Raw genomic sequence first — 15,000 nt, forward strand, 5'->3', positions numbered from 1 at the left:
GCTTTCCCTGCTCCATTTAGGATTTCCTGCTCCTTTATCAAAAATTAGATGGTTGTATCTCTGGGGAACATTTTCTGAGTATTCAAGCCTATTCCACTGATCTGAGGACCTATCCTTATTCCAATACCATGCTGTTTTGATAACTGTTGCTTTGTAGTACAGTTTAAAGTTGGGAAAAGTAATTCCTCCCATATTCTTTTTCCCAATGATTGCTTTAGCTATTCGAGGGTGTTTATTGTTCCAAATGAATTTCAAAAGTGTCTGATCCACTTCTTTGAAGAATGTCATGGGTATCTTTAGAGGGATGGCATTAAATCTGTATAATGCCTTGGGGAGTATTGACATTTTGATGATGTTAATCCTGCCAATCCATGAGCAGGGTATGTGTTTCCATTTCCGTGTGTCCTCTCTTATTTCTTGGAGCAGAGTTTTATAGTTTTCTTTGTATAGGTCCTTCACATATTTAGTCAAGTTGATTCCAAGATATTTGAGTTTGTGTGGTACTATTGTGAATGGGGTTGTTTTCTTAATGTCCATTTCTTCTTTATTACTGTTGGTGTATAGAAAGGCCATTGATTTTTGTGTGTTAATTTTGTAGCCTGCCACCTTGCTATATGAGTCTATTGTTTCTAGAAGCTTTTTGATAGAGTCTTTAGGGTTTTCTAAGTAGAGTATCATGTCATCTGCAAACAGTGAGAGCTTGACTTCTTCCTTTCCTATCTGGATTCCCTTGATATCCTTTTCTTGCCTAATCGCTATAGCAAGTACTTCCAGTGCTATGTTGAATAGGAGTGGTGAGAGAGGACAGCCTTGTCTTGTGCCAGAATTTAGAGGGAAGGCTTTCAGTTTTTCTCCATTGAGGATAATATTTGCCACTGGCTTGTGGTAGATGGCCTTCACTATATTGAGAAAGGTTCCCTCCATTCCCATCTTGCTGAGAGTTTTGATCAAGAATGGGTGTTGGACCTTATCAAATGCTTTCTCTGCATCTATTGATATGATCATGTGGTTTTTATTTTTCTTGTTATTGATGTTGTGTATTATGTTGATAGATTTACGGATGTTAAACCAGCCTTGCATTCCTGGGATGAAACCTACTTGATCGTAGTGGATGATCTTCTTAATGAGGCATTGAATCCTATTTGCCAGGATTTTGTTGAGGATCTTTGCATCTGCATTCATCAGTGATATTGGTCTGTAATTTTCTTTTTTGGTAGCGTCTCTGTCTGGTTTAGGTATCAAGGTGATGTTGGCTTCATAAAAGCTATTTGGGAGTGTTTCTGTTTGTTCAATTTCATGAAAGAGTCTTGCCAAGATTGGCAGTAGTTCCTCTTGGAAAGTTTGATAGAATTCATTAGTGAATCCATCTGGACCTGGGCTTTTGTTTTTCGGCAGACATTTGATTACTGTTTTAATTTCATCAATGGTGATGGGGGTGTTTAGATATGCTACATCCTCTTCCTTCAACCGTGGAAGATTATAAGAGTCCAAGAATTTATCCATTTCTTCCAGGTTCTCATTTTTAGTGGCGTAGAGTTTTTCAAAGTAGTTTCTGATTACCCTTTGAATCTCTGTCATATCAGTAGTGATCTCTCCTTTTTCATTCCTGATACGAGTTATCAAGTTTCTCTCTCTCTCTTTCTTTGTTAGGTTTGCCAGTGGTCTATCAATCTTGTTTATTTTTTCAAAGAACCAACTTCTGCTTTCGTTGATCTTTCGGATTGTTTTTTGAGTTTCCACTTCGTTGATTTCTGCTCTCAGCTTTGTTATTTCCTTCTGTCTTCCTGTTCTTGGGTCCTTTTGTTGAGCATTTTCTAGTTCTATTAGCTGTGTCATTAAGCTACTCAGGTAAGCTCCTTCTTCCTTCCTGATGTGTGCTTGCAAAGCTATAAATTTTCCTCTCAGTACTGCTTTTGCTGTGTCCCATAAGTTCTGAGAGTTTGTGTCTTTATTGTCATTTGTTTCCAGGAACCTTTTTATTTCCTCCTTGATTTCATCTCGGACCCACTGGTTATTGAGCATGAGGCTGTTTAACTTCCAGGTGTTAAAGTGTTTCTTCTGAGTCCCTTTGGAGTTCACAAATAATTTCAGAGCCTTGTGGTCAGCGAAGGTAGTCTGCAAAATTTCTATCCTCTTGATCTTATGGAGGTATGTTTTATGTGCCAGCATGTAGTCTATCCTGGAGAATGTCCCATGTACATTGGAGAAGAATGTGTATCCAGGTTTCTGGGGATGGAGTGTCCTATATATATCCACTAGGCCTTTTTCTTCCATTTCTCTCCTCAGGTCTAGTATATTCTTGTTGGGTTTCAGTCTGGTTGACCTGTCCAGTGTTGACAAAGCCATGTTAAGGTCCCCCACAATTATTGTGTTGTTGTTGATATTATTTTTCAGATTTGTCAACAGTTGTATTAAATATTTTGCTGGCCCCTCATTCGGTGCATATATGTTTAGGAGAGTGAATTCTTCCTGCTCTACGTACCCCTTGATTAATATAAAATGTCCGTCTTTGTCCCTTTCAACCTTCCTGAGTATAAAGTTTGCATTATCTGATATTAGTATGGCCACTCCAGCTTTTTTATGGGTGTTGTTTGCTTGGATAACTTTTCTCCAGCCTTTTATTTTGAGTCTATGTTTGTTCTGACTATTCAGGTGCGTTTCTTGTAGGCAGCAGAAGGTTGGATTGAGTTTTTTGATCCATTTAGCCACTCTGTGTCTCTTATCTGGTGCATTTAGTCCATTGACGTTGAGAGAAAGAATTGTCCTGGGATTTAACGCCATCTTTATTTCAAAATTTGGTGTGTCTTTTGGGTAGTCTTGTCTTAGATTAGGTCTTTCAGTTTTTCTCTTAAGACTGGTTTTGTGTCTATGAAGTTTCTGAGCTGTTTTTTGTCTGTGAAACCATGTATTCTTCCATCAAACCGGAAAGTGAGTTTTGCTGGGTATAGTATTCTGGGTGAAGCATTCATTTCATTCAGTCTTGTCACAATATCCCACCACTGCTTTCTGGCATTGAGCGTTTCTGGTGACAGGTCTGCTGTAAATCTCAGGGAAGCTTGCTTGAACATGATTTCCCCTTTTGATCTTGCTGTTTTCAGAATTCTGTCTCTATCTGTGGGATTTGTCATTGTGACTAGGATGTGTCTTGGGGTGGTTTTTCTGGGGTCTCTTTTGGTTGGTACTCTTCGGGCATGCAGGATTTGATCACATATATTCTTTAGCTCTGGAAGTTTCTCTTTAATGATGTTCTTGACCATTGATTCTTCCTGGAAATTTTCTTCCTGGGTCTCTGGGACTCCAATGATTCTTAAGTTGTTTCTGTTGATCTTATCATAAACTTGTATTTTCGTCTGTTCCCATTCTTTGACTAATTTTTCCATTGTCTGCTCATTTGCTTTAAGTTTTTTGTCCAATCTCTCCTGCTGTATGGAATTGTTATGTATCTCATCTTCCACAGCACCAAGTCTATTCTCAGCTTCTGATACCCTGTCCCAGAGCTTATCCATTTTGTCATTCACTTCGTTTACTGAGTTTTTCAGGCCTGTTAGTTGACATGTTATTTCAGTTTGGAGTTTTGTCATTTCTGCCTTCATATTTTCTTGGTTCTTATTAGTGTTCTGTTCAACTCGATCCATGGTTTCTTGGAGTCTGTTGAGCACCTTCCATATTGCTAGTCTAAAGTCCTTATCTGAGAGGTTGATTAGTTGTTCAGTCATTATCTGGTCCTCAGAATTGTCATCTTCATTCTCTATGTCTGATGCTGGCCTGCGCTGTTTCCCCATTGTCACATTTGTATTGTGGGTTTTTCTACGTGTTGTAGTGGTATTCATTGTCTATATGATGTAGGCAGCACACTCCTCTGGCTCCTCCCTTTCTGGATGGGCTGACTTGCCTCTAAGGGAGGGGAGTCCTCCGTGGATGAAGCCTCACACTGGGTCAAATCTTAGGCCCGAGCATGCAACAGAGAAGACAGTCCAGAGAGAAATGTTTGCTTCTGTGATATAGCGCCGTTCTTAGTGTGATTTTTCCTTCTTGTTGCAATGGAGTTCTTTCCTTAGAAAGAGTGCACGGCCGCGTAGCGAAGCGGAGCGGCCGTGCTCCTCTGAGCCTCTTTTTGCCCCACTCGCAAGAGTTTCACGCAAGAGGACAGTAGACAGACATAGACAGGTCACACTCACAGTCTTTCACAGCTGAGCCCCACTGGGCTGGTGTACTTTCGCGGATTTTCCCCGCCTGGTGTCACACACAGGGAGCCAGCTTTTGCAAAGGATAGCCGGTTTTTATGCTCTGAAGTCCCTCCCTGAAAATGGCGTCTGGGCGAGCGAGGTTTCTGGAGGCTCTTTTTTCCCCACTCGCAAGAGTTTCACGCAAGAGGACAGTAGACAGACATAGACAGGTCACACTCACAGTCTTTCACAGCTGAGCCCCACTGGGCCGGTGTACTTTCGCGGATTTTCCCCGCCTGGTGTCACACACAGGGAGCCAGCTTTTGCAAAGGATAGCCGGTTTTTATGCTCTGAAGTCCCTCCCTGAAAATGGCGTCTGGGCGAGCGAGGTTTCTGGAGGCTCTTTTTTCCCCACTCGCAAGAGTTTCACGCAAGAGGACAGTAGACAGACATAGACAGGTCACACTCACAGTCTTTCACAGCTGAGCCCCACTGGGCCGGTGTACTTTCGCGGATTTTCCCCGCCTGGTGTCACACACAGGGAGCCAGCTTTTGCAAAGGATAGCTGGTTTTTATGCTCTGAAGTCCCTCCCTGAAAATGGCGTCTGGGCGAGCGAGGTTTCTGGAGGCTCTTTTTTCCCCACTCGCAAGAGTTTCACGCAAGAGGACAGTAGACAGACATAGACAGGTCACACTCACAGTCTTTCACAGCTGAGCCCCACTGGGCCGGTGTACTTTCGCGGATTTTCCCCGCCTGGTGTCACACACAGGGAGCCAGCTTTTGCAAAGGATAGCCGGTTTTTATCCATAGCATTCCTTTTAATAAATCTTTCAAATATTACCAACCTCAAAAATCATTTCAAAATATCCTTATTTAAAAATAACAGAATTTTTTCAAATCATGAATCTATTAGATTTATAATTTTACCTAAAAGATATGGTGTGAATCATCATGTAGCTATCTAAAGGCTTTAGAATACATTGCATTAAGGCACAATTATGTAGATAGTATGCAGGTTTTATATATGTACATAGATGTGTGTATATATACACACATATAATATATATGTATTTTAAATTAATTATGTATATATAATCTATAGTTTTGGGCCACAATTTCAGTTAACAGGACTCGCTCTTTATGGACATGCTACACTATATGACATGCAAGAGTTTAAACATGGGTAGGCCACGTGCAAGGCAAGTGCCCTATCCACAGTACTAATGCTCCAGGCCCAAGTGCTTTGTTAATTTTTCTTTTCTTAAACATAGAGATAAAAATGTCTCTAATAGAAAATATATAAATTTATTCTACAGTATCACCAACAAAGTAGTTGTTCTCAGTATATATTTTCACATGCAATGAGTTACATGAGAAACAATTGCAAAGAATGAAGTAAAGAATATTTTGGTAATTTAAATACTTTAAGCCTATATCCTTTATTGTACAGTAGGAATGAAAATTGGCCTTGTGTAATCTTTCTACATTGTAAGTATAAAAATAAATTCTTTCTGATGTTGTTGCACAATTAGTGTCTCAAAGGACAGTGTCGCGACATGATTTTAGTTACTTCAAGAAATTTATTTACTCAGTGGTTTAATTACTAACATTAGAACTGGGGAATTAGATTCTTTAGGTACTCAGGAGATTTCTAAACACCTGTAGTAGATAGAACACAATAATATAAATCACATCATTTGGTTGTAACAAAATTTACTCTCTGCTTGGAAAGATCAGAGCTCTTCTGAAATAATTTCAGTATTAATTTTTTGTTATCCATCAGAATGTTTCTCTCCTTGATAGTGGACAATGTAGTGATCCCAAGATTTAAGCATCTCTAATGAGAAGCTGAATATATAAAATTGGTAAACTAGAAGAACTAAAGACCCTCCAGAAGATACCAAGAGAGAAACATTCTGTTTGGTGATCCTGTTAAATTCTTGCTGAGCCATGTTTTTTTAAGCAACTCACTTAAATCTGGTAAGAGGTAACTAGTTGAAATCATGAGAAATGATGAAGAAAACCATGCAATATATGTGAGGGTTGCTGAGTCTTTGAGAATGTAAAATGTCCATTGGTTTTCAATTATGTAATGCTGTTATATAAACTTACAATTTTAGCATGCAAAAGGGGTAAAGGGTACAAAAATAATATTTTGTGTAATTAGATAATAGCCAAGTATATCTTTGCACTAGTTAGTAAGTAACTACAAAGGAAATAGATGTCAAATTACAAACATTTACATCCATATCTCTGATACTGTATATCTAAGTATATGATATCCTTATAAAATATCATTTTATAATTATTTTTGAGAGAATTAAGTGAGATATAGCTAATCTATTAATAATACAAATCTTTTACATGGGAAGAATTATTTAAATGAAAATGACTATAACTGAGATAAACAAAAAAGAAAACAATTATTTTTAAGTAAGCAAAGAATGTTTTATTTTCTCTTGGTTAGTAATCCTCTTCAGGATTAAAGGAGTGTGTCCCTAAGGCAGTTTTGATTGCTGCATATGCAGAGGGGAATGTAGGAAACTGGAGCTGATAACAAGGAGGAGAAAACATGTTTGATTTTGGTTGTTATTCTATTACTTATGACATTTCTATGTTTTGCTAATTCTAAATTAATGGGGGGAGATTATTCTATTATAAACATAGAAGAACAAAACATAAAGGGTAAGGAAATAACCAAGCATAGAACTTTGTTAGTGCAAGCTTCACTTCCATAAAAGATAACCCATAGAAATTTAATCTTATCTAACAAAGTTAATAAAAGAATTTACATAGAGAAGTATGATTGAAGAATCATGAATTTGAAAGCCAAGAACTTCATTTTTATTTCCTCCTTTAAGCTGTTGTACCGTATGAGAGATCACTAAGACTGTTCATGAAAGGAGACAGTATCCACAATTTCCCAATTTTAAAGACCTTAAGTGCTTAATTACTGTGAGGTAAGTGTATATGGCTGGCTCTTGTTAGTAAATGTTCCTCTATAGCTTTATTTGCATTTCTTTGCTGTCTTAACCTGTACAATTAAATGTCTTGCTTGTAAAAGGTTTGATAATTTTTCTTTTGTTTCTATTTACTATAGTATATGTCCTACTGTAACACTCTTCAGAAGCTGATAAAAATTTGACCTAGTTATTGGCTTCATATTATTTTTTTAAAGCACATGTGTAGAGAAAGAGTGAAATTTTTTTTCAGATTCAGAAGACACAGAGACTGTTTGGAGGAAATACTTTATTTCAGATTTGAATGATGAAAAAGGTATTCATTCATTCATTCCAAAAGTTGATTCAACAAGCTGATTTATGTTTCCTGGAATGATTGCATTTTATTCAGTGATGTACAAATATAAAGAACCCTGTAGAATATGTGCAGATAAAATATCTGCTACTATTATGAATAATTAGCAGTTTCAGAAATATTAGTAGCTATTACTCATTTACAATGGAAGGTTTTATACAATGGAAATATCTTTCAGGATAATATGCAAATTATCAAAAATTATTCTAATGAATTGAGACTTATTAAACTGAGAAATTAAGTTATTTTATATTTTAATTTTAAGTTTCCAAAGAATTAGTGTCTATATATAAAAATGATTTACATATATACAGAAGTAATTTCAATTATCTACATATTTTTGTCTTTAAATTCATCATACCAAACAATTCTCAGGGAACACTGCTGCCATTTTTTAGGGAATCATGTGATGCCAAAATCAGTCCCAGATCCCCTGTATGCAAGCAATGTATTCAATCTATTGAATTACTTCTCCAGCCTCAAACTGATTATTTATGATATACACATTATATACAATATAAAGAATATCACATATGAATGAAAAAGTATCTCTACAAGGGTTAATGTTGAATTCTGGCAAAATATTGTTTATAATTGAAGTACATTTCAAATATTAATATTCACATAATACTCTTGGATAACATATTACCATTTAAATTCTTAATTTTCCACTAACGTATAATTTTACCTAACATATGTCTCACCTCATCCTGGAATAATAACGATCTCTTGAGTTCAGAGAATAAATAAGTCTTCTGAGCTCACTTCACTCCTGAATAAAACAAATCTAGTGATTTCTTGTATTCTCTTGAGTTTGAGTACACTATATCCTGAAAAGTATAATATTTAACTGCCTAAAGAGAGTAATTTGGCAAAATAAAGTGAAGCATGACATATGTAGCTGTATAGAGAAATTATGAATAAGGAAAATCAACTTTATGGTATCAAGTCTTGTCCTGTGTTTGTCAAATTACAAACATTGGAATCTATTTCAATAGCTTTTCTCAGAGTTCACAAGAGCCAGAGGAAAGGGAGTCTTGTTAAAGAGTTGTGTGTTAATTTTCATATTGGTAGAAGGAGAGGAAGGCAGAGAGATGCATAATTAAATGAGAAAACAGAGAGAGAGAGAGAGAGAGAAGCAATTTGCCTGCCCAAGATCAAGGCAGGGGTCGGGGTTGGAGGTGGAAGAGAAATGGGAGACACAGTGTCCATGGGAAGGTTGCACTGGTGAAGGATAAAATCAACAATAAACAATGTTGTAATCACAGTGCTTAAAGAAAGCAAATGAAAATAAAGAATTACCCCACCACCACCAACAACAATCAACTAACCACAAGTTAATTCATTTTGGGAGATTCCAGTACAGAGAAGTTGGAAGACTAGCCAGGCAAGTGTTGAGAACCAAATTTCATCTTTATCATAATTCTGCATAGCCTCCTATTATGAAAAATTTTCAGTAAAAAAATTCCAAGAGTTACAAAGATTAAGAAAAATGAGATGATCCTAGTCTACTATAGAGATTGTCTTATAAAATTTGAGAATAGAAAAAAAATTGTGGATGGGAGTGATAGGTCAAAGGACTGTGGCCCATAATGTTTAAACTATAACCTAGGATTTTATTCTAGCTATTCCCTAGTCTTACCTAGTCTGGGGTAGGCCCTAGAACACTGCTGGATGTGATCCCAAACCAAAATTAAGCTTTACCAAAAACGTGTTTTATTGTGTTTCTGATGAAATAAATAAAATAGGACAGTAGCTAAATTTATGTCTGAATCAAATGCACTATTATAAATTATTGAGAGTTAAAAAGTATACAGCAGGTCAAATCAATAATTTGGAAATTTACTTTAACACATAATGATCATGTGATTCTCTTTCTGAATATGTTGGTTTGTTTTTGTTTGTTGTTTTGGAGTTCACACCCAGCAGCGTTCAGGGGTTACTTCTGGCTCTAGGCTCAGAAATCGCTCCTGGCAGACTCGGGGACCATATGGGGTAACGGGATTTGGACCACTGTCCTTCTGCATGCAAGGCAAACACCCTACACCTCCATGCTATCTCTCCAGCCCCTGAATTTCTTGGTTTTAATAGTCTGTGAATAGAAACTGATACAATACTTTCACAATATTTAGTAGCATTTTAATCTTTCTAACATTGAATTCTGATTGATTTTTTTTGTTTATGCAATCAAAACCGAGAAAACAAAACTATATTAATATAGTACCAAGAGTCAACTTCCTCTTCCAGGTGTGTTCTGGGACAGAAGATATCCCTCCAGTTCATGTCCAGGAAACTATAGGCGTTAGGCTGATGACCAGAGACTATTTTTTCCTTTATCTCAATGCTTATATAGGATCAAAAGAGGAACTGGATTTCTGAAGAATAAAAGGATTTAGCCTTGGGTAGGTGGAGTGTTTGGGATAAGCTCAGCATGAGTAAAAAGATTTAGGAGTGCCCTTAGAGCAACGCAGTTTATCTCCTTTAGCCATAGCTCTCTTTGAGAGAGAAGAGATAGCTCAAAGTCAAGCCTAATAGGAATTACTAATCACAGAGGGGTTGAGGGCATGGTGCCCCTCTTTGTGCTGCCCATCCCCATATTTTATGTGGTGCACTTTCCAAAACTTTGATCCTCAAGGAGAATAAACCCAGGAACAATCGCTTTACAGAGCCACCAGGAACATATAGCTCTACAGGGGTTTCATCTGGCAGGCCGAAGTATACAGTGTCAGGAAGGGTATCCTATGTCTTTAAATTAGACGTTAAAATGTCTTCTATTTATTGATCAGATAATTATTCATTATCATCTGTTCAAACGTACAAAACATGGTACATTTGGCATTACAAAATCTAAATGTACAAAAATATAGTATCTATTTTATGGAGGTTTATCGAAACAAATATGTAAACCAAGCATATTTAAATCTTCAGTGCAGTACTATTTCAGCCTGTGTGAACAACTCATGCTATGAAATACATAGGATCATAACTTCATATTGTGAAGAATGGTAAGTAAAGATGTTCTTAAAGAGATAACATATTATAATAAGCTATAAAACCCAAAGCTTTAATTTATCAAAGGATTATCTCTTTCAGAGATCTTAGCATACAGAAAGCAAAAACTTACAATGTTTTTATAAATTTGGCTAACATAATGCATAATTAGGAAAAAACTTATTTTTAAGAGTTCATTTTCATATCATACCCACCACTAATATGCTAACATTCCCCTCGACAGTCCATAGTACCACATTGAGCTTACTCCTTAAATCATGGCCTATATCAAATGTAGGTATTTGGTTTTTTTAGACATTATATATTTGATTGATTTGTTTACAAAACACATATGAGTGAATTAATTTAGCAGTTGCCTTCCAACTTTGATTAGTTTACTTAAAATGACATCCTCTATTTAAGGCCAAAGAATTGTTATTCTCCTTGTTTCCTTGTTTTGTCTCTCTACTTTGCTGGTTGTGAGGGGAGGAGGAATAAAAGAGAGGACCATGTGATATATGTTCAGAGGTTTAGATCCATGGATATTTAGTGATGGTAAGGTACTGCAACATTATATATAATACTATAACACAATTTTAGGCATATTACCTAAGCTATTATTAAAAAACTGAAGTAAAACCAAAACATGAGCTACTCTAGTTCCATCATTATTTTGTGAAATGCAAAAGTTTATCTTTCCTTATAACCAATCATATTTTGTTCTCTATGTATAACAAAATGGAATTATTCACTATTTTGTTGTTTGTTTGAAGGTTTTATTTGATTTTTGTGGCTGTCCTGGTAAATCAAACTATTTTTCACTGGATGCAAAGCAGTTGCCTTACCCAATCTACTATCTCTGGACTTATTAAATAAATTGCTCATTCTATTAAACTCAAATAATTTAAGATACTACTGAAGGTGTATCATGGAGCATTTTGTTTGTTTTCTTTGATATGTTTTAAAAAATTGAGACTACCACTTAAATTTATTTTTGTTTTTTGGGTTACACCCAGTGACATTCAGGGGTTACTCTTGGCTATGCGCTCAGAAATCGCTCCTGGCTTGAGGGACCATATGGGAAGCCAGGGATCTAAGCTAGGTCTGTCCTGGGTCAGATGCATACAGCAAACACCCTACTGCTGTGCTATCTCTCTGGTCTCTACCACTAAAATATTTTTTGTCTACACATGACAGTGTTCAGTAATTACTTCTGACAGTGCCCCAGGGAACATATAGGGCCTAGGGATTGAAAATGTGTTGGCAAGACAAGTGCCCTACCTGATGTACTTATTCATGACAGGACACATAAAATTATGTTTAGAAGTCTTTTTGAGTAAACTTATTTTTTAATAAAAATAGTATATTGGAGGAAATTATAGATAATGTTTTAGAATTTAAATTCTGATAAAATAATCTTCAACAATTTAAATTAAGGTGTGACAATAGAAGAAATAAATTGTTTATGACATATTTTACAATAATATTAACATTTATTAGAAATAACTACCAAGAAAGTGAGAAATATTGAAGAAAGCATTCGAATTTTACTATAGACCCACAATATATAATATACATATGAAACAATTAATTCATTATTATCAACAGTTTTTTTTTACTCATAAAAGTATTTAAATAATTTTTGATTAATTGCTTTATAAGCACTGTAGTTACAAAATCGTTCAATTTGGGGTTTTGGCCATAGAATGTACATCACCTTTCACTTTCACCTTTCACTAGTGAATCCTTCATACCATCGATGTCCCTTTGTTCCCTCTCAATCCCTCATTACCTTTCCATCAGCCAAATTTAAATTTAATCATTGTGAGATACATAGTTACTGAGTTACTAATGATTGAATTTCAATCCTACAATGTCCAACACCCATCCATTCACCAGCACCAGTAAACATTTCCCACCACCAATATCTCCAGTTTCCCTCCTTCCTTCTCCTAGTTTCCTTCCCACTGCCTGCCTCTGTGGCAAACGATTTTCTTCTCTCTCTCTTCAATCTCTCTTTTTCTCTCTTCCTTTTTATCTTTTATACACTGTTGTTCGCAATATTGTCAGAACAGTTTTGACTTTTGACAAACATCATCTGAATAACTTTTTCAATTCTTTGAATACAACTATTTGTGGAGCATATTAAATTAAATATTACAAATAATAACAAAGATTTCTTACAACAAAATATGTGGAATGATCAGACCTTATGTTATTAAATAACAAAATATATTTACAACTCTAAAATGAAATATAGATGTAGAAGAAAAATATGAATGCTGAAATTAACTTAAAGAATAGATTAAATTTAATAAAAATTTGACAGAGATATAAACAATTTAACTGAAAAATTTAATATTGCCTCATAATATAAGTACAAGTACTTCAGATTATAAAATAATAACATTTTTAATTGGAATAAAAATCAGATGGAATGAAATTTAATTGGGGCAAAATAAGAAAGTAAAACACTGGTGACATTTCAAAAGGCATAAAGAAAACAATGGTACAAGTTAGAAGATTATACTTTGGGATATCAAATGGAATTATGAGAATTTAATCATATTTTATTATCTGAAAAATAGCAAATGATTTTTAGGGTAAGTATTTTATAAATATTGAATATGGACATTTCTCACTTAGTAGAAGAGAAATTGCATATCAAACCATAAGTGAATTAAAAATAAGGACTATATAACCAGAGAATAAGAAATAGAAAAGATTTCATATTAATGTTAGAAGTTAATATAAGTTTTTAATTATTGGGATATATTTTATTTTAAAATCTATCTTTTATAAAACCTAAGTATACTGAGAGTAATGTCTTTTTTTTCCTCTAACTTATTTGTAATATTAATCCATATAATGAAGGAACAATAACTAGATTTATAGAGACTTGAGGGGCAATATAGGGTTGTCATAAGTTTTATATGCAACAAATTCTAGTTAGAACTCTGGTACCAAATGGCCTCCAAGTTTCAACAGTTACAGCTTGGAGGTGTCTGAACAATACTGATATGCCCTGAGTAGACCTCAACAATATAGTATGTCAGCGGCTCTACAATCTTTGTTTTTAATTTTGAAAGTCAATGTAATTGATGGAAAATGATTCCTAGACTCAAAAATGTATTGTTCTTAATAAAAGGTGATAAATAGTTACAACATGTATTTTTATAAAAGTAGCATGAATATTTAGATACTGATTTACTCTTCAGACATAAAATCATAATAGAATAGAAATAGAAATATTGATTATGAAGAAAGGAAAGAATAAATATAAATTTGACTTTTTATTTTTATTGATTATGAAGAAAGGAAATAATAAATATAAATTTGACTTTTTATTTTTATATATTATATAAAGTATACAAAATGTAAAATTCTGCTTCATTTAACTTTAACTTTTATTTTTACATGCTGCTTGGCAAAACCAAAGTTAATCATGAGAAACCGCACAATAACAACTTTCATCTTGCTAGGATTAACAGATGACCCACAACTGCAAATTCTACTTTTCATCTTTCTGTTTATTACTTACATGCTGAGTGTAGCAGGGAATCTCATTATTATCACCCTCACTTTATTGGATTCACATCTTAAAACTCCTATGTACTTTTTTCTCAGAAATTTTTCATTCTTAGAAGTCTCCTTTACAACCGCTTGTATTCCTCGGTTCCTGTACAGTATGTCAACTGGTGATAATACAATTACTTATAATGTCTGCATCATTCAAATATTTTTTGTTATTCTCTTTGGAGCAACAGAGTTTTTTCTCTTGGCAGCCATGTCCTATGATCGCTATGTTGCTATTTGTAAACCCCTTCATTACATGACCATTATGAGCAATCGTATATGTTCCATATTAGTCCTTTCCTGTTGGGTCTCTGGCTTGCTGATCATTCTCCCACCTCTTAGCATGGGTCTTGAGCTTGAATTTTGTGACTCTAATACTATTGATCATTTTGGCTGTGATGCAAGTCCTCTCCTAAAGATTTCTTGTACTGATACTTGGTTAATAGAACAAATGGTTATCATTATGGCTGTGTTTGCCCTCATTATTACCCTTGTGTGTGTAATTACTTCTTACACATACATTATCAGAACAATTCTGAGATTTCCCTCTATCCAACAAAGGAAAAAAGCCTTTTCTACCTGCTCATCTCATATGGTTGTAGTTTCTATTGCCTATGGAAGTTGTATTTTTGTCTATATTAAGCCCTCTGCAAAGGAAAACTTGGCAATAAATAAAGTAGTTTCAGTTCTGAATGTCTCTGTTGCACCCTTGTTGAATCCATTTATTTATACCCTAAGGAATAAGCAAGTGAAGCAGGCTTTTATGGACTCTATGAAGAGGATTTTTTTTCTGTATAAAAAATAAAAACATTGATTATTCAGAGTATAATAAAAATAGTTCCAACATACTTGAATATATCTTAACTATTTCAATATTTTATATACTTTATTTTTGTTTGTTTTTGAACCTTACCTGGTAATGCTCAATGGTTACTCTTGTATCTGCATTCA

The 15,000-nt window shown here is 34.8% G+C and overlaps 1 protein-coding gene across 1 annotated transcript; it reads left to right on the forward strand.

Annotated features, from left to right (window-relative positions):
* Positions 1–13,918: 13,918 nt before the first annotated feature.
* LOC126022589 (olfactory receptor 6C2-like) lies at positions 13,919–14,854 on the forward strand. The gene has a single exon (XM_049783557.1). It carries the CDS (start codon positions 13,919–13,921, stop codon positions 14,852–14,854), a length of 936 nt encoding a protein of 311 aa, XP_049639514.1.
* Positions 14,855–15,000: the final 146 nt, after the last annotated feature.

The sequence above is a fragment of the Suncus etruscus genome, chromosome 11 (genome assembly GCF_024139225.1).
Source record: "Suncus etruscus isolate mSunEtr1 chromosome 11, mSunEtr1.pri.cur, whole genome shotgun sequence".
NCBI lineage: Eukaryota > Metazoa > Chordata > Mammalia > Eulipotyphla > Soricidae > Suncus > Suncus etruscus.

Excerpts from the sequence above, each read along its gene's own strand:
- LOC126022589 (XM_049783557.1), top strand. The coding sequence starts at position 13,919 with ATGAGAAACCGCACAATAACAACTTTCATCTTGCTAGGATTAACAGAT.